The 21,609-nt window shown below is 36.3% G+C and overlaps 3 protein-coding genes across 6 annotated transcripts; 1 reads left to right on the plus strand and 2 right to left on the minus strand.

Annotated features, from left to right (window-relative positions):
- Window positions 1–88: 88 nt before the first annotated feature.
- Window positions 89–6,784, plus strand: LOC105132940 (vacuolar protein sorting-associated protein 35B-like). 3 transcript variants are annotated; one of them, XM_011036690.1, is made up of 22 exons: window positions 89–316; window positions 394–490; window positions 581–704; window positions 797–982; window positions 1,136–1,223; window positions 1,436–1,492; window positions 1,585–1,674; window positions 1,783–1,905; window positions 2,287–2,361; window positions 2,437–2,496; window positions 2,909–3,025; window positions 3,230–3,469; window positions 3,549–3,614; window positions 3,726–3,815; window positions 4,101–4,190; window positions 4,499–4,588; window positions 4,881–4,949; window positions 5,301–5,381; window positions 5,519–5,626; window positions 5,730–5,833; window positions 6,083–6,196; window positions 6,289–6,784. In XM_011036690.1, exons 1-22 carry the CDS (start codon window positions 224–226, stop codon window positions 6,497–6,499), a joined length of 2,373 nt encoding a protein of 790 aa, XP_011034992.1. In that variant the 5' UTR covers window positions 89–223; the 3' UTR covers window positions 6,500–6,784. The 3 variants fall into 3 exon arrangements, with proteins under 3 accessions (XP_011034992.1, XP_011034993.1, XP_011034994.1); XM_011036691.1 differs by having other exon boundaries at window positions 814–982; XM_011036692.1 differs by lacking the exons at window positions 89–316; window positions 394–490; window positions 581–704; window positions 797–982 and having other exon boundaries at window positions 1,213–1,230.
- Window positions 6,785–7,447: 663 nt separating this feature from the next.
- LOC105132941 (rac-like GTP-binding protein ARAC5) lies at window positions 7,448–10,559 on the minus strand. Its single transcript, XM_011036693.1, has 7 exons — window positions 10,016–10,559; window positions 9,365–9,452; window positions 9,170–9,279; window positions 9,010–9,073; window positions 8,425–8,489; window positions 8,243–8,308; window positions 7,448–8,158 (listed from the first exon to the last, which is right to left on the minus strand). The coding sequence occupies exons 1-7, from the start codon at window positions 10,112–10,114 to the stop codon at window positions 8,060–8,062; spliced, it is 591 nt and encodes a 196-aa protein (XP_011034995.1). The 5' UTR covers window positions 10,115–10,559; the 3' UTR covers window positions 7,448–8,059.
- Window positions 10,560–14,421: 3,862 nt separating this feature from the next.
- On the minus strand, window positions 14,422–19,931 carry LOC105132942 (ABC transporter B family member 13-like). Of its 2 annotated transcripts, XM_011036695.1 has the most exons (10): window positions 19,482–19,931; window positions 19,109–19,163; window positions 18,814–18,989; window positions 18,527–18,727; window positions 18,137–18,396; window positions 17,723–18,036; window positions 17,378–17,601; window positions 16,368–17,139; window positions 15,928–16,169; window positions 14,422–15,808 (listed from the first exon to the last, which is right to left on the minus strand). In XM_011036695.1, the coding sequence occupies exons 1-10, from the start codon at window positions 19,758–19,760 to the stop codon at window positions 14,591–14,593; spliced, it is 3,741 nt and encodes a 1,246-aa protein (XP_011034997.1). In that variant the 5' UTR covers window positions 19,761–19,931; the 3' UTR covers window positions 14,422–14,590. The 2 variants fall into 2 exon arrangements, with proteins under 2 accessions (XP_011034997.1, XP_011034998.1); XM_011036696.1 differs by lacking the exons at window positions 19,109–19,163; window positions 19,482–19,931 and having other exon boundaries at window positions 18,527–18,723; window positions 18,814–18,904.
- Between the last annotated feature and the right edge of the window lie 1,678 nt (window positions 19,932–21,609).

Raw genomic sequence — 21,609 nt, forward strand, 5'->3', positions numbered from 1 at the left:
GTTGTCCGAATTGTTTTACATTATTTAATATTTTTATGCTAAAAAAGAGAGAGTGTAGTCTAGTTATTTTTTTAATTACATTCACACCCTACGGGATTTTCTTTCCGTTGGCATTTCCATTTGTGACTTGCCAGCCAGGCATCGTCACTGTATTGATGCCTTCAACTCACTGCAACTTCTTGATCCAAACAAGAACCGCAGAGAGGAAGAAACGGAGAATACAATGATCTTAGCCGGAATAGAAGACGAAGACAAATGGCTAGCAGAAGGAATTGCCGGCATTCAACACAACGCCTTTTACATGCATCGCGCTCTGGTAATCAATTAAGCTTTGCAATCTCACTTAATTTCCAATCCGAAACCCTAATTTTGCTCTCAATTTTCAAATCTCAGGACGCGAACAATCTCCGAGACGCTCTCAAATGCTCAGCTCTAATGCTATCAGAGCTTCGAACTTCTAAACTCTCTCCTCACAAATACTACGATCTCTGCACGTTTCTAACCCTAATCTCTGGACTTAATTTCTCTAATTCTTCGAAATGATTTGAATTAAAAAAATTATTTATTTATTTATTGTTAGATATGAGAGCGTTTGATGAATTGAGGAAACTAGAGATGTTTTTCAAAGATGAGAGTAGACATGGCGTTTCGATTGTTGATTTATACGAACTTGTGCAACATGCTGGAAATATATTGCCTAGACTGTAAGTTGCATATTTAATTTGTGCTGCTGCTTTTCTTCTTCTTTTTTTTTCTCCTTTTGGGTTGAAGATGGCATTGTTGAAATTTTTAACAGGTATCTACTGTGTACAGTAGGATCGGTGTATATCAAATCGAAGGAGGCTCCGGCTAAGGATGTGCTCAAGGATCTTGTAGAGATGTGTCGCGGTGTTCAACATCCGATTCGCGGATTGTTTTTGAGGAGTTATCTTGCTCAAGTTAGTAGAGATAAGTTACTGGACCTTGGGTCTAAGTATGAAGGGTAAGAGATGTTAGTTTTAGGAATTTAGTGGTAAAGTTTTGTTAGTTTCTTATTGTCATTGACATTAAAGTACTTGAGGAATGAATGTATTGATAATTTCACATGATTTTTAATTTGCTTTCAATTTGAATTTAGTGTTTTTTTTTTCTACAGAGCTGAGGACACAGTAATGGATGCTGTAGAATTTGTGCTGCAAAATTTCACTGAGATGAATAAGCTTTGGGTCCGGATGCAACATCAGGTTTGATGTATATCTGCTAACACCTGCTTTCCCATTTTTTTGTTTTTATATTTTTGAAATGCATAGCACCACAGTACTTGCATGCCATACTGGGTAAAATGGATCATGAGAGCATGATTTTTGGCCATGCAGGTGTTTTGGTGTGTTTGTGATCATTCATACTCTTTGGTGATCCTGAGCTGAGGCCTTCAATTGGGCTTTCTGGTCTGCAGGGGCCTGTTTGGGTTAAAGAGAAGCTGGAAAAGGAAAGAAGCGAGCTTCGTGATCTTGTAAGCATCTAGTCTTTATCTATCACTGAAGAAGCACTCTCTTTGAAACGAACTTATAAGCAATACATGCATCTCATTTTTTTTTCCCTCAGGTAGGGAAGAACCTCCATGTTCTTAGTCAGATAGAGGGTGTGGACCTTGAGATTTACAGAGACACCGTTCTTCCCAGAGTTTTAGAGCAGGTCTGATTCTGTCAGTTTCCTTTTGTTACTTCCTTTTCCATTAGTTTGAAATCTGTAACATCTGTATCTCATGAGATGTTGATTTTTCATGTAAATATTCTGTTACAGGTTGTCAACTGTAAAGATGAGCTTGCACAGTATTATTTAATGGACTGCATAATTCAAGTCTTTCCAGATGAGTACCACTTGCAGACCCTTGAGACATTGTTAGGGGCCTGCCCCCAGCTTCAGGTAGATTATTTTCCAGTTCAAGGACTGTTTTGTTCACATATAGGACTAAACATTTCTGATCTTTGGCTGTGGCACTTGTAGTTGCCTCAACTATTATATAAAGTACGAGCAAAATAAATTCCTTGTAATGGAAATTTTTAAAGTCTGGATAGCATTAGCTTTATTATTTAGTTATTCCCGAATTCAATACACTACCACCCCAAAACCTCAACCACGGATGGGGCCCCACATTGGTATCTATTTATTTAGTTTTAAGGATTATTAAGTTAATAACTCTATTTTTTTTTAAGAATATAGACGCTGTATTTGCTTTCTTGTTCCTCTTTTAGTTAAGACCTACACATTGACATATTTTCTCTGTGCGACATTGTCTGGTTCCAGCTAACAGTTGATGTTAAGACAGTGCTATCACGGTTAATGGCAAGATTATCCAATTATGCTGCTTCAAGTGTGGAGGTGAGTTATCTTTATGACTCCTGATCCTTGTAAGTCAAGCTATTGCATCTTTATTAATGATGCCTTATCTTCCAGGTTTTACCTGAGTTCCTGCAAGTGGAGGCATTTGCTAAATTGAGCAGTGCTATTGGAAAGGTAAATTTCTCCCAAGTAAAAGTAGAAGATCAGTGCTTTGCTGGTGTTTAATACGATGCATGAGAGTGCTTTGAGAAATAGACTCATGGGTTGGTTTTCCCAAAATAGTTGTTATCTGTCTGCTTCCATATAATTTTATCTTTTAGAGGTGTTGTGTTTACAATGGAAGAGCGTTCTGTTTTGTGCATGTTGGCTTGTAGGCTAGCCAAAAGGCCTTCGTCTTATAAAGGTGTTAGACTAAAAACCAACACTAACTTAACATAGTGACTGAAGTGAGTGAATTTCATGACACCCTCTGAAGTTAACTGAAACACTTAAGTCTTTTCATATTTTGCTTTTAATTATGTGTTTATTTTTTATTAGTCTATAATCTTAATCCTTCATAAGTTGATTGGCATCCATTCCATGGCAGGTAATTGAAGCACAGGTTGACATGCCTATTGTTGGAGCCGTTGCTTTGTATGTGTCTCTCCTCACATTTACACTCCATGTTCATCCTGAACGGCTTGATTACGTGGATCAAGTACTGGTACGCTTTATTCATCCTAACGTGAATAGTACTCTCATCTGAGCATCTAAGTTTTTCCCTGTTCTGCATGGTTTTTAACATGATATTGGCTGGTCAAATTACCATACAACATTCTGGGCACCTTCTTTGGTCTTCTGTGTCAATTGGATCACAAAGATGTTATTCCACAGAACAATTTTTTATATATTTTTAAATTATTTACAGGGGGCATGTGTTAAGAAGCTCTCTGGAAAGCCAAAACTCGAAGATATCAGAGCAAAAAAACAAATTGTTGCACTTCTGAGTGCTCCATTAGAGAAGTACAATGATATTGTCACTGCCTTGACACTGTCCAATTACCCTCATGTCATGGACTGCCTTGATTATGAAACAAACAAAGTCATGGCTATGGTTATTATTCAGAGCGCTATGAAAAATAACACTTGCATTTCTACTGCTGACAAGGTAAAGTATCCCTACATATTCAAATCTCATACATTATCCTTTGCAAATATGGTAATCTTTGCTATTATTCTCTTTTTAGGTTGAGGTGTTGTTTGAACTAATAAAAGGGCTAATAAAGGATTTGGATGAGACTGCTACAGCTGAGGTGCATGTTGAATGTTTTTTCAGTATGAATTTCACGTTATAAAGTTATGAATGATTAATATTTTATGAATAGCCTGCTTTCTAACACTCCCTTGATCTGCGATATAAATAGCTCGATGAAGAGGATTTCAAGGAAGAACAAAATTCTGTCGCTCGCCTCATACATATGCTTTATAATGATGATTCAGAGGAAATGTTGAAGGTAAGTTGTTGGTTTAGAGGTATCCTGCAGGCTGATTATGATGTTAACTTTACTTTAACAGATAATAAATTGTTATACAACCACCTACATTATCACTAAAATGAGGAAGTTAGTTGAGCTTCTCTTGGACAAATGTCTTAATAGTTATACATTCTTATTAAAATTGAGAATCCAGTTGACTGTGAGGTTACAATGTTTGGAGCCTTGAGGTTACAATGTTTGGGTCCTGTACTAACATAGAAGTTACCTTAATTTTCTCAATAAAAAAAGTCTCTTTTCATTCAGATTATCTGTGCCGTGAGGAAGCATATAATGGCTGGAGGATCGCAACGATTACCTTTTACTGTTCCTCCTCTCATATTTTCTGCACTCAGGGTATGTTTCTTCTCATATCTCTGCAAGCTTGCCAGATTGTATGACTGATGATTTAAATGATTCAATTTAGCACAGAATGTGTGACATTGCATATTGCATTCTTTTGAATCAACCCTGCTATGGTTAAGAAGCACTTGGCTATTGACATAGGACAAACTTTTTGTAGGGAGAAAAATTGGTCTTAAGGATTCTAGATTTCTGAGACTTAAAGAGTAGTGTTTGGTTGAACTTTGTGATCTCTGATCTCATAGCGCCACTACTTACTCTCTTGAACTGAATTTTTCTTTGGAATTCTGTGTGTTTCCTAGTTGGTGAGAAAGTTGCAAGATCAGGATGGAAATGTAGTGGGAGAAGAAGAGCCTGCAACGCCTAAAAAAGTTTTTCAGCTCCTGAATGAGGTAAATCTATATAAGCAATCTTTTATTGCTGTTAAGAGGTCCCTTGGTTAATGTCTTTACATGTTTTACTCCTAATTGCCCAATATAAATTGTTCTTTCACCAGTTGAGTTTTGCTACCTTTTCCGGAGAATTTCCATGCCAAAAGTGTGTTCATATTCCATCCCTTTTTTCTCTTGCATTCTTATCAACCTGTATTGCTGCCTTGCTGGTCATGTGTTCCTTGGTTCATATTCCTTTCTTTTATAAAACTCATCTTCTTGATGCTTACAGTATGTTATCTGTTTTTACCAGACAATCGAGGCTCTTTCATCTGTTTCCTCACCTGAGCTGGCATTAAGATTATACTTGCAATGTGCTGAGGTATACCGTGGCTAAACTTGGTACTGCAGAAAATTGACCTGGAAATGATTAAAGGAATAAGTTTTTGTTCAATACAGAAAAAAGAAAGAGAGAGAAAGAAAAAGAAAAGGAAAAAAAAAACAGCTGTCAAATTCATGCACATGTGTACCCATACACTGGCATTTTAAACGAGGGGAAAAGGGCTTTTCTTTAATTTTTTCTGGTCTAAAAGGCTATAATGTCATCTTACTATATCACCTTTGCTTTTATCATATCTTATAAGGGAAATCTTTTCTGCTCACACTTGCGTGCAAACTTATGCTTAATTACACATTTTTGACCTCTATTTTGTTGTTCTGTGATAATAATCAGGCTGCCAATGACTGTGACCTTGAGCCAGTTGCTTATGAGTTTTTTACACAGGCATTCATATTATATGAGGAAGAAGTTGCGGTAACTTGTGAACCATTCCCTTTTGCCAGAGCCACTCAGACAGAGTGACTCTGTGCATGTTCTTGAAATAAAGATTGTTGTGGGTCACATTTACCCAATTTAATTTTTTTATATTTACATCTATATATTGCTTTCAGGACTCCAAGGCTCAGGTGACTGCATTACATCTAATAATTGGGGCTCTCCAGAGGATGAATGTATTTGGTGTTGAGAACAGGGACGCTCTGACACACAAGGCCACGGGAGTAATTGTTCTTGTTTATTCTGTTATTACAGTGTCATGTCCTTGCAGTTTTTTTCCAAAACCTTTACTGTCTCCTCATTTCTCTATCGTCTTCCCTTTGTCAGCATTCTGCAAAGCTTTTGAAGAAACCCGATCAGTGCAGAGCAGTCTACGCATGCTCACATCTATTTTGGGTTGATGATCAGAATGGCATCAAGGATGGGGAAAGGTGCTGTACCTTTTTGCTTAAAACCATTGTGTTCTACTTGAATAACTGTACAGTTCTATCCATGAACCAATCACTCCTCTGCAAGAACTTGTCATCGTGATAGGTGGTCCTTCTTTTGAACCTGCATTATTGCTATTATTCAAAGCTGTCTCCTGGCCAATAGACTTGAATTTCATTTTGTGACAAGTTTAGCTACTTATATATGTGAACATTTGAGCGGATGACTCCAGATGCCTTCTCTAATTTCAGGGTCCTGCTTTGCCTCAAGCGTGCCTTGAGGATTGCAAATTCAGCTCAGCAGATTGCCAATGCAACCAGGGGTTGCAGTGGACCGGTCACACTGTTTGTTGAGATATTAAACAAGTGAGTAGCTTGGATCTGTAATTTTAATCTTATTATTCATATGTCACCTATCGTCTGGCATTGTATGATAATTACGGGGGCACATGCTTCAGGTACCTGTACTTTTTTGAGAAAGGAAACCCGCAGATTACTAGTGCTGCAATACAAGGACTGATCGAATTAATTACTAATGAAATGCAAAGTGACTCCACCACACCAGATCCAGCATCAGATGCCTTCTTTGCCAGCACAATTCGGTACATTCAGTTCCAGAAACAAAAGGGTGGTGTTATGGGTGAGAGATTTGGGCCTATCAAGGTGTAAGTAAGATGCCTGAAAGATTGGAATCGAGTCAAACTGATTTGTTTGGGTTTCAACAGCAGGAACCGTCCAGGAGTGGTGGTTTGTAAAATTTTCTAATCCAGCATTTGATTTTGTTCTTCTTGAACTTTCTTCCCCGAAGTTCAGTAATTATAATTTGTGCATTATTCTGGGTGGGAATGTTTCAAATAATTATTGGTCAAAACATCCTGTCTTTCTCAGGGTTCGAATTATATTTGCATCTATCATTCATGCACTATTTATTTGATTATGCATTGAAAAGTTAAAAGTATTTTCTACTGTCACTCTTATAAGAAGTATTTCATATAAAAAGTATTTTCTATCGTGACTCTTAAATAGTGCATGTTCGTTTTATATCAGATGCCACAAGTACATATCATTCAAAATAGTTTATAGGGTCCCTGCCTTCTGAGAGGCATTCAACTTGCACCTTGAAGTTTTTCCTAGTCATGATACGGATGGCTACTACTATTCATTGATGTAAAACCACCACCCTTGGGCTGGCTAACCCAAGGTGTTCTTTCATCATTTTTTTTGGGAAAAAAAGTTGCCACATCGTTTTGGATTATATTTTTTTTTCAGTTTGCAGGATCAAGTCATCAACATCTAAACTAGTATAAAACCCAGGTCTTGGATCGGTAACTGCCAGGTAGGGTTTTATAACAACGCTCCTCTTATCCTTCTAAAAGAATGCCGCAGTATATTCTTTTATCACGCTGGAGTACAATGTTCATCCTATTCTCCTTCTCCTTGGATGGCTGGAGTACAATGTTCATCCTATTCTCCTTGGATGACATGTTAGCTATTATGATTCTTAAAATATTTTTTGAAATAACACATTTTTTTCATTTTAAAAAATCTATTTTAAAAAAATTTAAAGGCTTCCAAAAACACCAAATGAAGCCTTCAAAAGGAATGAACCTAGTGAAATAATAACACTAACCAGCATTGTGCTATAATGACACTTGCAACACGAGGCATGATCATTACTATGGCCAATTATCATGACCGGTCGGGATCTGAAGATGGCCATTTCCAGAAAAAAAATAAAAATAAAAATACAGAACTCAAACCACCATTTAGGTTAACAGGAAATCCGAAAAGGAGAATTACAATAGTTGAAACCGGATGCAAAATAACCATCACTGTTGTTACAATCTGCTGCAGAATAAGATACGAATTGGGCCAGGAATTCTGCAAGCCTCGGATAGGAGGCCAGCCTGCGCCAGGAGACAGCACTTCCACAGTAGGACCAGCCCATCAAAGTTAAAACGAGAGTCGAGTTAAGATACGACAAGCCGAATAAAAACAAAATGAGCATGTTTGACGAGGAATGCAGTTCAATTCCAGACCATGAGACTGAGGAAAACAAAAAACAATCAATCTGGTGTTTTCATGGACGTCCATAGAATATCAGTCAAGACTATACAACACTTCCTGCCTCCTTGCTGGGGGTAAGGAATAGAGAAAGGTGTGGCACTGCAGTGAGTGGCAGGCAAGGCCATCTTCTATTCTGTCAAACCTAATCATGCCTTCGTCAATTTACAATATGGAGCAAGCCTTCTGCCCCCTTTTCTTCTTCTTTTGCTTTGGAGGCTGGAGCACCACCTTAATGGCTGCGTCAAAAACCGCCTTCACATTCTGAAATTAGAACAGAAATCCTATCAATGGCAATGGGCATAGACAAAGTGCATGTAGAGAGCAAAATGAAGAGGACGTGTGTACCTGCTGTGTTTTTGAACTGCATTCGATGTAGAAAGGAGCTCCAATAAGTTTTTTCAATTCCTCTCCCTTCAGCAAAAGCAAAGCCACGATGACAAATTAATTATAGGAACTTACACGAAGAAATTTTTGGTGTGTGGAGTGTTGGGGGATAAGGCAGATGCTTGAGGATGGTCATTTTTTACCTGGGCAGTATTAATCGGCACTGCACCTGGATGGTCAACAAAGAACTGCTTATCTTCCAGGAGATCTACAAATGGAAAATGAACATAATTAATTAAAAAAATATATGTTGGCTTTGAGAAACATTATTTTGAGACAAATTTTACATTTAAATTGATGCCAATAGACAAAAGAGAATGGAGCATTAAAACCTAAAATACATTGAGCTCCCGAAACAGTTGCTAGAAGCAACATGCTAAAATTATTACAGCCAAACACTCTCAAAAGGAATTAAATAAGAAATCTCCCACAAGCACACACCAATCAGTGCAACAACAGGTAATACTAAGAAGCAACATGTCAAAATTTATTATACGTACCAATATGAAATAAGCAGTGTGAAAAGGAAAAGAAGTGATGTATTGTGCAGTTATTAAAGCTACGATATGCCTGTCATAATTGATCACGGGTAAGGGACAGTGATTAGTTCATTTAATTTGATGCAGTAGTCCTATAACAGTAGCTTTGCGTGTAAAGTCCAACCAGCTTGGGAAAATAAATTTAGATACCCCATCATGATTAAGAGGTGGTGATAGAGAAAGTCTTACCAAGTTTTGTTCCAACAAGAATAATTGGAACCCCGGGAGCATAATGCCTCAGTTCTGGAATCCACTGAAATGGAGAGCCAGTAAAGAGTTTATCAGCACAAAGAAATATAGAGATGTAATATCACAGGAATTTAATTAAAAGAGATATCCACAAACAAACCTTTTTGGCAACATTTTCATAGCTGGCCTTGCTAATTAAAGAGAACGCAAGAATAAAGACATCTGCCCCTCGATAACTCAAAGGTCTTAATCTATTGTAGTCCTCTTGACCTGTTCAATGAAATTCTTTAAACTAAACACAAGAAAATACTCCAGCTCATACAATGCATAACAATATTGCGTAAAGACAAATTACCAGCTGTATCCCATAATCCTAAGTTGACAGTGTTTCCATCCACAACCACATTTGCACTAAAGTTGTCAAAAACAGTCGGTACATAGTCCTGTTACAGCAAAAAACTACATAATATCACATTAACAGCCGGAAAAGTATCCCCGCGACTCTTTGCCAGAAAGCACAAATCACACTGCACAGCATGCTCCAAATAATTCCTAAAAATTCACTGATGACGCCAATGTACATTGAAACATGTCCAAATATTCTTCAAAATGCAGCAACGAATAATTCCCAATCTAGAAATCAAAACTAATAACTCGAAATTCCAGAATCAAATGATTACACGCACAATCATTGCAATTATCATGACATTTATACAAACAGGAACCCTAAATTTTCCAGTTCAAATCTAATTTCTACGCTAAATGATAAACCAAAAAGAGAACACTAAAAAAATGAATAAAAAAACAAAGAATATTCAGTAAAGTTGCTTGCTATTTAAATTATCTTCACAAATTAAAACAACATAATTACAGACAATGCTTGAAATTAAATTCTAACGTCAAGCAAGATAAAAAGATCTCCACAAAAACACAATGTGCGAGATTACTAAAGAGGACAGGGAGAGATAGATAGATAGAGAGAGAGAGAGAGAGAGAGAGAGAGTACCGTAGGGAAAGTATTGCTGGTGTAGGAAATAAGCATACATGTTTTGCCAACGGCGCCGTCGCCAACAGTCACGCACTTAATGAACCTGGACGCGCTCATTTCAACCGTCCGATCTCTTCACGTACCAGTACTTCTTCTTCTTCTTCAATGCCTTTGATTCCTCCTTTGCCTCTCTTTTCTCCGATCAGAACTTGAAGTCTATAACAGTGACCTTGACTCGTGATTGTTCGTTACAAGTTCAAGAGTTGAAATGACCGGACGCTAAGACTCGAGACGGAACCCTCATTTGAAGAGCGTGGAAAGAAACGGGGACTAGGTAACCCTGATTTTTCAATGCGAGAACAGTGTGAGAAAAAGAGGAAGCGAGCGGGGGAGCGGGGGGAGAGAGGGGGAGGAGGAGAGGGAACAATATTTTGCAATATTTTGCGGTAGAGGCGTTTGTTTGGGATTGGCTGACCAAGACAACCATTTGCCAGCTAAGGTGTGTCAGTCTACCCACTCCTGATAGTCACTCTCTCTTTCTCTCCCTCTCTCCCCACCCCGCCCTTTTTTTTCTTTCCCTTTCTTTTTACTAAATTCCTAATATTTAATACTTTAATAACAAAACTTTTAATTAAAATGTAATTAATGTTTTTTCATTTAATACAAATAACGTTTTCTGGTTTATTTTTTTTTCTTTTTTCTTCTTCTTACGGCCATTTATTTAAGAGTATGTTACAGGAAACATTTTTGTGTGTGGAAATTGATTTTCTTTTTATTTATATTATGTAGTGCGGTAATGCTTGAGAATAAAAGTACGTTTATAAGTAATTTCTGATAAAAATAAATTAAAATCTTTTTAAGTTAAAAGTATATATGGTAAAAATAGTTGAAATCAATTTTTTTAATAAGATAGGCAGTATAGGTTAAAAGTTAGAGCTGACTTTTAACTTTATTTAAATAAAAATATGATTTTAATTTTTAAATAATCTTTTTATTTAAGTAAAAATAAAAAAATATTTATAACTCTTCAACAAGTTAATGCTAGTGTGGTGGAATTTATCCGATCTTTCTTTCTTTCTTTTGGGTACTTGAATTCGGGATTTAAATTTTTTAGTGCAGTGGAATTTGTATACCTGTGATGGACATTTCATTAATGGTGTGGAAGGGTTGGACAGAACTGTGAAGGCAATAAATAGCGGCAATGGCTGTAGGTGGACAGAGCGGTGAAGGCATTGTGGTTGTTGATGTAACTGTGTTTTTAAAAAAATTATTTTATAAAAATTATTTTTAATTAAAATTAGTTTTAAAAAATATATATTTTGTTAAAATGGTAGTTAAAATTGAGATTGAATAAAGTTTAATGTGTTTGTTTAAAAAAATAATTTTTAAATTGAGATTATAAAATAATGAAAAAATATTTTTAATTTAAATATTATAAATTTAACTACTATTATTACATTATGAAATAAATAATATTGATATTAAATATTTTTTATTATTTCATTAAACTATATGTAATATCATCACATATAAAATCTATCCAACAATGATTATATTTTTTATGGTTTCTTAATACCCAACAATAAAAACTAAATTTTTTGTTATGTCAGCAAGCAATATTCTTCTAATTTTTGAATAAAACACAATTAAAATAAAAATAAAAACTGAATTTTTTTAACTGGATCGGACCCAGCAAAAATATAATTGGAATTGCAATCAAATTCCATAAATATTACCTCATTATGCCATGTACTTCTAATTTATGTAGTGTTATTAAATAATATTAAATGCTAATTTTTTGAGTAAAACTCAATTTTTTTTAAAACAAATTACAATTTCATTATGTATAAACTTCATTTGACAATAACTACAGTTTTTATGATTTTTTGAGCATGCAATAAAATTAGATAAAATATTATCAGGAATAAAATTGAGATTACAGTACGAGTAAATTTAATTCACCTTAAATTACTTTATTTTAACAAACAAAAAAAAATTGTTCATGTTCACGTGAATATTAAAAGTAAAATTAATTAATTGCATTAATTTTTCAAGAAAAAAAATCTAAACTTTTCATATGAATAATACAAGTGAATTTAAAATTTATTTTAACATGGCATTGGTTTTTTAAATTTTTTTTAAAACTATTTATTTTAGTGAACAGTACAACAGTGAAATATGACTCAACTGTTGATGTTTTTCCTAGATGAAATGGTGCTTTTCTGAAACCTACGGTGTCATATAGATTCTACCTAATAAAAACACTTTTATTTTAATTAATAAATATTTATCAACATGACTGAGGATGAACCTAGTCACGATACCAAACAAGTACTAAAATTTGTCTTTTAATATAATTATAATTGTTTTTTATATAATTTTTTATATTAAAATATATGTAAATAATATTTTTTATTTTAAAAAATATTTTTAATATTATTATATTAAAATAATTTAAAAATACTAAAAATATATTAATTTAAAGTAAATAATTTTTTTTTTAATTTTTTAAAAATATTTTTAAGATACATAAACAAACAAATCATAATGTTTCCATTTAAGGTGCTGATAATGGTAGATCGATCTCTCGGTGAAAACTGCAAATTTAATTTCTATCTTTTATAAAAAGAATGGATTGATTGCCACTGAAGTTCGGACGAATTGTTCCCTTCAAGTCATAATTATAAGCTTTGATGTTGGATTTCACTTTTGCCAATCTTTAGGTTATGAGTTATGATTTTTGAATTGTTTTTTAAAAAATAATTTTGAAAACCTTTTGTTCCCGCAAGTATTCCTAAATGTTGTTGAAATCATGATTTTAAAAAAAATAATTTTTTTTTATTCAAGATTAAATTTTTCAGAGTTTTAAATTATTTAATATATATCAAAATAATTCTTAAAAAGTAAAAAAATCACAAATCTACCGTATTCTCAAAGATGAATCTAAAGCAATGCCAGTGAAAGTCGATCCCTGTACTTCTGTTTCCGTTTTCACTCCATCCGTCCTCCATTTATCAGCTTTCATCGATTTCAAGAATTTTAGAAAGTCAAAAGGTCCACGTTTGTCACAATTCTTTTTGTTAATTTTTTTATTTCATATAAAATTAAAGAGAAAACTAGAAAAAAATATGTTAAATTATCCTTAGGAAATTCACAATGGCCGATCATGTGGAGTATTTCTTTTCATTTTTGCCTTTATAAGTCAGGGGTCAAATGGATTATGCTCCTGCTATTTCTTGTTTCTAGATTTTCAGTCAAGTAATATAAGGAAAAACACAGACAAAAATAAAATAAAAAAGGAAATATAAAGCATATAATGTGGCATGGAAATTCCATCAACGTGTCTGGCATTTTTCCTCCATGAAATGAACGTAGTGAAGGCATCTAAATTACGTGGCCAGGTCTCATCCAGACCAAATAGTCTTTATCTTTATGATCAATTAATAATCAGAGGTAGTGGCTGGAAGCAAGATAATGGACCGCCGGCCAAATTGTTGTATTTCCCCTCTCGACACGAGATGTTGTAGGGATTTTAGAGGTCATGGCATCATGTCAAGAATTTTTGGTAATTTATATTTGAAAGAGAGAAATCCAGCTCCACTAATTGCTTAATTAAGTATATAATTAATCCATAATCTGCAGAAGCAGATTGGGAGATCAGCCTGTCAGCAAGAGCAAAGAGCTTGCTAGTTTGTGGCCTACCAAGGACCAATCCCTCCAACAACTTCTCGGCTGATATCCACTTGGTTCTAGCTTCTTGATTTATGTCCTTGAGAGGAATGAGGACTTGAGCCAGACAAAAGTTCTGAATGATTGGAGCTAGAACAGGAGAAAGTATACGAGGAGTCCAGACAAAATTTATCCTTCAAAAACCGAACTGGGTTAACCTAGCTTAAATTCTTGACTGCTCTTAGCCTAAGCTGTCAGGATCAGATTGATTTTTGCGATCAGATTGATTTTTTCTCGGCAGCTTGACACGATATTTTAACGTGGTTCGTCTACTTGTCTAGCAACCAATATTAGGTACAGAGAAGGCTACAATTACACAACAATGGAGGAGGAGAAAATTCAACTCAGCTCAACTCATTTGCTATCTCTCTCAACTCATCCTGCCACTAGAAGCCGCTGCAGAGGCAGCTCTCTCCCTCCCTCTCTTTTCATTCTTCTCAATTGGCTCTACTTTGCTCACAAACATCCCCGTTTCTAGCCTCAATTCCAACACCAATGGCAAACAACTAGCCATGATTTCTTCCAAAAAATAAGCACAAAATCATCCCCTAATTTGCAGCCATGAAATCTCCCAGCATATTTCAAGCCCATTTTTTTAGCCATACAAATGTGGTTGTCATCTGTGTCCACATTCTCAACATAAGCTTCCATGCAAGGGAGTTCGAAAAAATGAAGCTTAAGCAAGTGTCAACTGGTTCCAAGAAAAAAAAATTGATTGCAATAACAAGACTAATTTCTTCAGATTCAAGTATCAAATTCTCTTATTCATTCAGTAAGGTCAAGAAGAAAATTTCAGCTTGGATAGATTCAGTTATAGATAGAAAAATATTTGTTTCTAATCCATTTGTTTTTGGTCTAGAATCCTTATTGCAAGGAAAATGACTTTCCTTGCTGCAAACTGACTAGTTGTTTATAAACACCACAAGGTTTCCCAATAAGCTGGTTATGGCTTCCGATTTCGACCACCCTCCCATGTTGGAGCACAGCAATGCTATCAGCGTCTCGAACAGTTGACAACCTGTGTGCTACCAGAACTGTTGTTCTGCCTTCCATGAGTTTATCTAAAGCCTCTTGGACCAACTTTTCAGATGCTGTATCCAATGCACTTGTAGCTTCATCCAAAAGAAGAATGGAAGGGTCTTTAAGGATAGCTCTAGCAATTGCTATTCTCTGTTTCTGCCCCCCTGATAACTGCAGTCCTCTATCACCCACATGAGTCTGGTATCCTTCATTCATTCTGCTGATGAATCCATGAGCATTGGCTGCTTTGGCTGCCTTCATCACTTCAATTTCTGAAGCATTTTCGTTCCCATACTGGATGTTTTCGTAAATTGTTGTCGAAAACAATGCTGGCTCCTGTTGAACTAGTCCTATTTTTCGCCTTAATGATTTCAGGTTCAAGGTTTTAACATCATATCCATCAATAAGAACTGTTCCGGAAATGGGATCGTAGAACCTCAGTATCAAGGCAATTACAGTACTTTTCCCTGATCCACTTTGGCCCACCACAGCAAGGCTTTTGCCAGCTGAAACTTCGAGATTTAAATCCTCGAAAATAATTGTATCAGGCCTTGCAGGATACTTGAAACTCACATGTCTGAGCTCTACGTCCCCTTTGATATCAGTTATCACCTTTGACGTGGGATCATCAGGGTCCATGGCTGTTTTCCTATGGAGAATACTGAAAACCGATTCTAGTGCTTGTGAACCCTTCATAATGTCCGGTGAAAGCGCTACCGTTTCTGCTATAGCAAATGAAGTCATTACCAAAACCATGAAGGACTTCATGACATGATTGAAATCGGATTCGTTGTGCGAGATTACTACTGATGCATACCAAATACCAAGTGCATATGCACAAAGACTGAAAAACTGTGATGCACCATATCCAATGCCTGATATATGTCCCTGTAAAAGTACTTGTTTGTTTGGTTTGTTTAGTTCAGATGCAAACTGATGAGCAATTCGTTCTTCAGCACCAAATGAAGCTACGGTGCGAATATTCGCAATTGCTTCACGGGCCACTGCATTTGCTCTAGTGTAAGAGCGATAGTCTCCCCCAAATCCCTTGAGAAATAATTGCTGCAGATTTCACAAGTAGGGAAACATAAGTTAGAAAATGAGGATGATACTATAGTACAAAACATAAAACAGAACAAACCAATCTGAAAATTGTTATCACGGAGGCTTTATGGACTTGCCTCAGTTATGGCAGCGCCAATAAGTAGAGGGAAGCAAGCAATGATAACAGCTGACACCCTCCAACTTAATGAAAAGCCGATAACAAATGCTGTTACAGTGAGTGATACATTCTGCACCATTGTTGAGAGACGGTCAGCAAGAGTACTTCGAACTAAGGTCGCATCGGCAGCTAAAGTTGATGTCAGTGAGCCGGTGCTATTCTCATCTAAATCAAACCAGCCAATCTCATTGCAAAGGATAGCTGCATTTGAAACAAAAGAGAGTTTCAGATTTAAAAAGCTACACAATCAAGGATTGAAAGTTGCCTTGATTTACAACTCGCCAATTCTGTTGATTGTGGACAGCATTCATTGCCTGGATTGTTCATCGTGCAAATGTTGAGTTTTGCAGATGCTTGACATTGCATGACATTAAATAATTAAGTGGATAAGAAAAGAACCTGAGAACATTGATAGGCGAACACGAGCTATCAGACGCTCCCCCATTAGTGTATAAAAGTAGTGTTGAAGTATATAAATAGGAACAGTAACAACAGCTGCTCCAACAAAAATAAGAGCTACGAGATGAACCTCTTTTTTCATCTGAGAAATATCAGGAGAATAAAATGCAGTCAGCATATGTGTAATTCCAAGGGCAAACAGAGGTGCTTCCATGCCAGCCATCATTGCGCCAGCTGACCCAAGCACTGCATAAGGCCATTCCGATGCATTTAGTTTTACTAGTTCCCAAATGGATGGGGTGGGAGAAAAGTTGGCCGGGGACAAGATTTCATCATCTGACTTCAGCTCTCTTGTTGTACCTTCCTGATTTTGACTGCTTGTAAGTTCTTGAAAGCTTGATTTTCCAGCAGTTCCAGATTGTATCGAGCTTGCATCTGTAACGTGTTCTGATACTTGAAGACTCGCCATGCTTGCATATTCTCCTCCCTTGGATATCAATTCTAAGTGACTCCCACTTTCAACAACTTGACCATTTTTCAAAACAATGATTGTATCAACATCTCGAATTGTAGATAACCGGTGTGCGACGACAATTGTAGTCCGATTTGCCATAATTTTCTCCAGGGCTTGTTGCACAGTGAGTTCAGATTCTGCATCAAGAGCACTGGTGGCCTCATCCAAAAGTAGTATCTTTGGATTCCTCAGCACTGCTCTTGCTATAGCCAGTCTTTGTTTTTGACCACCAGAAAGCTGTGTTCCTCCCTCTCCAACCTAAATCAAGAAACAATCAAACATATCTTGAGCAATGGATCTTTCCTCTTCCTTTTGCTTACCATGTCTTAATTTTTTGTCTGGACTTCATTATATATGAGATGTCTTTTCTTAAAGTAAAAGGACAGAGTTAATTTAAGGAGATGAAATGTTGGACTTGGAGTCCTTCATTGCTATCGGTTTGCTATGTTTAGACATATGTTGTTATTTATATGACAAGAAACTGGACAGGACTCACCTGGGTGTGATAACCATCAGGACACTGTAGAACAAAAGAATGTACATTGGCAGCTTTAGCAGCTTCATAAATCTGATCCATACTTGCATCTTCTTTACCAAACAGAATATTGTCAGCTATGGTTGTAGCAAACAATGCTGGTTCTTGACTGACCAATCCCATTTGTTCTCTTAACCATTTCAATTGGAGAGTCTTAAGATCATGCCCGTCCAGCAGAATTTTACCTAGAAAATGAGCGTATAAGATTTGCATGTGTGCTCTTACGGTTTCTATATAATTGACTCGCAGAAGTCATCTAATGAATTTACTATCTTAAATAGCCTCTGCTAAGCTAACATTAGGTACCTGAAGTAGGTTCATAGAAACGTTGAACCATGGATATAACAGTGCTTTTCCCTGAACCACTTGGACCTACAACTGCAAAGGTCTTCCCAGCGCTTATTGAGAAGCTCAAATTTTCGAAGACCATGTTGCTCCGTGAGGGATAAGAAAAACAGACCTCGCAGAATTCGATCTGCCCAGATACTTTTGGCATCACAATTCCATCTTCTAAATTTTTAGAAGGGCTGGAATCTTTTTCAATCATGCTCATAATACTGGCGGCAGCAGCACGGCCTTTGGAAATAGCACCAATATTTGGAGCAGCTTGGCCAAGAGCACTATAAAGACAAAGGGCCTGTGTTTTATAAGGAAAAAGAAATGGATAGCCAGTAACAAAACCACAGAATTAACAGCTATATCATTCAGAATGTGACTTACAATCCACTAAATATGACATTCATTATCACTGTAAAAGCTTTTGCACCATTTGTGTCCCCACGCCTAACTAGTATGCTGGAATACCAGAGAAGCATTGACCAAGCACAAAATAGGAGTCCATGTATAGATCCAATACCAACTCCTTTTGCAATCCCACTTTTCTTCCCCAATTTAAGAGCTTTCTTAAGGGACTTGGAGTACTCTTCTAGTACTTTCTCCTCTCCTACGAAAGAGTATACTGTACGTATCTGCGAAATAGCCTGTCCATCAAAGAAGGGACCTGTATAAGCTCTTCCCCAACCTTCTAAGTTTCAGCATATGCAGTTAATTAAATCTGGAAGCAGCAACAACAATTATATATTTTTTTTAATCAATGAGGCATGCTATTACCTCATCTGCAACCTTGCCAGCTTCAGCATAAGCGGCCTCACCCTTTTCTGACAAGGTAGACATAATTATAGTATAGGCTCCCCCGGCAACGGCCATCAACGGAACCACAGCCAAGGTGAGGAGCGTAAGTTGCCAAACTGACTTAAACCCAACAACGAATCCAATGAAAAACTGAGAAAGATAACGAACTGCATGGCCTGTCTGCATCAAGGTAGATGAGATGTGTTTGACGTAAGTACTCGAGTCAAAATAAAGATTCTGAGACAAGGCAGTAAATTTCCTATTACCTTGTCACCTATTGCATCTTGCACTAGTATGGCATCACTTGATATATGAAATAAAATGTTGGAATCTCTAGCTTCTATGTCGAAAAAGTTCATGTCCTTTCTTAAAACAGACTGAAGATACTTTAGACGTAGACGTGCTGTCTGCCTCTCACCAGTTTGCATCCAAGATGCAACACCTGAAACATTGATACAAACAAAAACGCTAATGCTCAACTATCAAAAGGAAAGATGAGCAGTTTACAGGAAGACAGATTTGGTTGTCATGTCAAGTTTGAAATAAACAAAAAACAAGTACCAATCCATCCAGCTACAAATACTCCAAGCCCCAAATACACCAGATCCAAGGAATACTGCAATTAAACAAAAGCATTAGATGTTCCCAGTTAGCATACAAATACTTAAACAAGAATTCACAGGCTACAGAGGCTGGGAAGATCACACCATGTAACCAAACTAATTTTTCGTGTGTACATTTACTGCTTCTAAAACATATTATTGGAACTGCAAGTGGCAACTCTTCTAAGGCAAGAAATTTCCAGATTCCATCAGTAGTGTCGGGTCTAAACTCATAGTACTATAATAAGCTCGACTGCCACAAAGATTGCCATCACCGATGACTCAAAAGACTGATACTATTAACTAAACAAGTAAATGACACAAAAAGGTACCTTGGACACCTGTGAAGACATTTGATGAGGATCAGAACCTACATGTCCCAGAGAATCAATCAGATGACCAAACAAAACAAAGAACATAGGATACACAGCACCATGAGCGCATGAACCGACGAGTCCTAAAAACATCAAGAAATGGTCAAATTTATCAGCAGCAGAAAATAAACCAAAAATTGAAACAGTAGGCTTTTTGCTTGAATTTGATGTCTGCTCCATCTTCGGAAGTGAATTCTGGTCCAAGACCTGATCGGAGGTAAGCTCTAATTCTTCCATTGTAGAATTAAGCTGAAGAAAGAAATGAGAGAATGTGACAGATCAGATCAAACTTGAAATAACGCCAAAGGGCATGCTTGTTTCATAAAGAGCTCTTGGAGGATGAGTAGCTAGCTTCTCTTGCCAATAAATGTAAAGGTTTAAATAGTTAGCAAGCCAACTACTTGGTTCCTGAACTTTATTTTGCATGTGTAAATAAGGTGACGGTATGATTGTAAACTTGGGGTGCTAAAGGAGTATACGTTAGCTAACATGCTTCTCAATCATCAAATCATTTTCCTTGCATTTAAGCCAGCAGTCCTCAAAACCGTATTTTTAGTTTTTCATGACTCATTATATAGTATGGAGTCTAATGAGCCATTACTTACAGACCTGACCTTCGAAGAGAAATTTGTGAAGACCCCACATGGTCCAAAGTATGGAAATCATTAATGAAGTGAGATGGAAGGATATGATCTTTGAGATGGAAAGATCCCTCTCTGGGGTATACTAGTTCGTCTACTCTCGCACTCAAGTCACCAGAAATTGGCTCGACAATGCCTTACTGGCCTAAGCTACACTCTGTCCTCGGGTGGGAAGTCGAAAAAGAGAAAAGCGGACAGTTGGGTGTAGCTTTCATCTATAACTGTCTGGTATAAGGGCATGTAAAAGAACGAAACTAAACATTTACAGCTACATGATCGCCATAAAGCTGGGATGCTAGCTGGATGCTAGTGTTAATAAGGCATCAATAAAGGATTCCAAATTTCCAGCAGAGGGGACGGACCTTCATCTGGCATTGCATTAAAATGGTAGAAGCTGTTTATAACAGCCGATTTACTGGATGAGCACATTCGATCAAGCAATTAGCTACTGTTTTAGATTGCCTATTTTGACGAGTCCGCTCTTATGCAACTCTTTTAGCCTAATTAATTTCCTGGTGTATGGATGGTATTCCTTTCCACATGAGATACCCATCTGCAGACAGATGTTTCGGATGTCCTTAACTTGACGTTCACCTGAAGAACACCGAAACAACGCCGCCAATCAAACATCTTAAGCAAATTTGCTCTTCAGAAAGTTCCTTCAGCCATCGAAAGAATTACCATTTTCAGCGCATCAAATTATAATGTGAAATTCAATAACAATACAAAAGGGCTGTCCTATAATGCACGATCAAATAACATATGGCATCAACACTACCATCATTGGCAGCTATATTTTGTCAATCATGTAAGAATATATGTCCACGCCTAATTCCCTGTGCCCTTCAGTTTATCCGGAGTCCATCATGCGCGCACATCACTGGCTACACATCTTATTGGTAAAGATGCGGTATAACCTATTTTTTAAAAAAATAATTTTTTATAATAAAAAATAATTTTTAACAATTTTCAGATCGTTTTAATATCCTGATTTTAAAAATATTTTTTTAAAAAAATATCATTTTTATTATAACTCAATTTTGGATTATTTTTCAAAAATCACATTTCTTTTTCAAAATAAAAAAATAATAATAATAAAGGCTAACAACATAGAGAAAACAAGCCGAGGAATCAAGTTGTAATTTTGGAGAAAATTCAAAACCTAATTGTATCCTATTATACCCAAAAATTAAAAAAAAAATACAAATTCAAGGTTAAGTTAAATGATTATTGGATGAATTTGCATAAAAATTAAGTCCAATGACATAATTAAATTTTTAATAGGCTAATTTGATTTAATCATGAGCCAAATTGAATTTTAATTATGTTTGAAAATTAATTTGGGTCAAATTGAAGGATTTAATTAGGTGCAAGGACTTAATTATACTTTAAATGGGTCAAATTAATTTTATTTAGGGCTTAATTGGTGAAAAATTAAGTTTGGG

The sequence above is a fragment of the Populus euphratica genome, unplaced genomic scaffold (assembly GCF_000495115.2).
Source record: "Populus euphratica unplaced genomic scaffold, PopEup_1.0 scaffold68.1, whole genome shotgun sequence".
NCBI lineage: Eukaryota > Viridiplantae > Streptophyta > Magnoliopsida > Malpighiales > Salicaceae > Populus > Populus euphratica.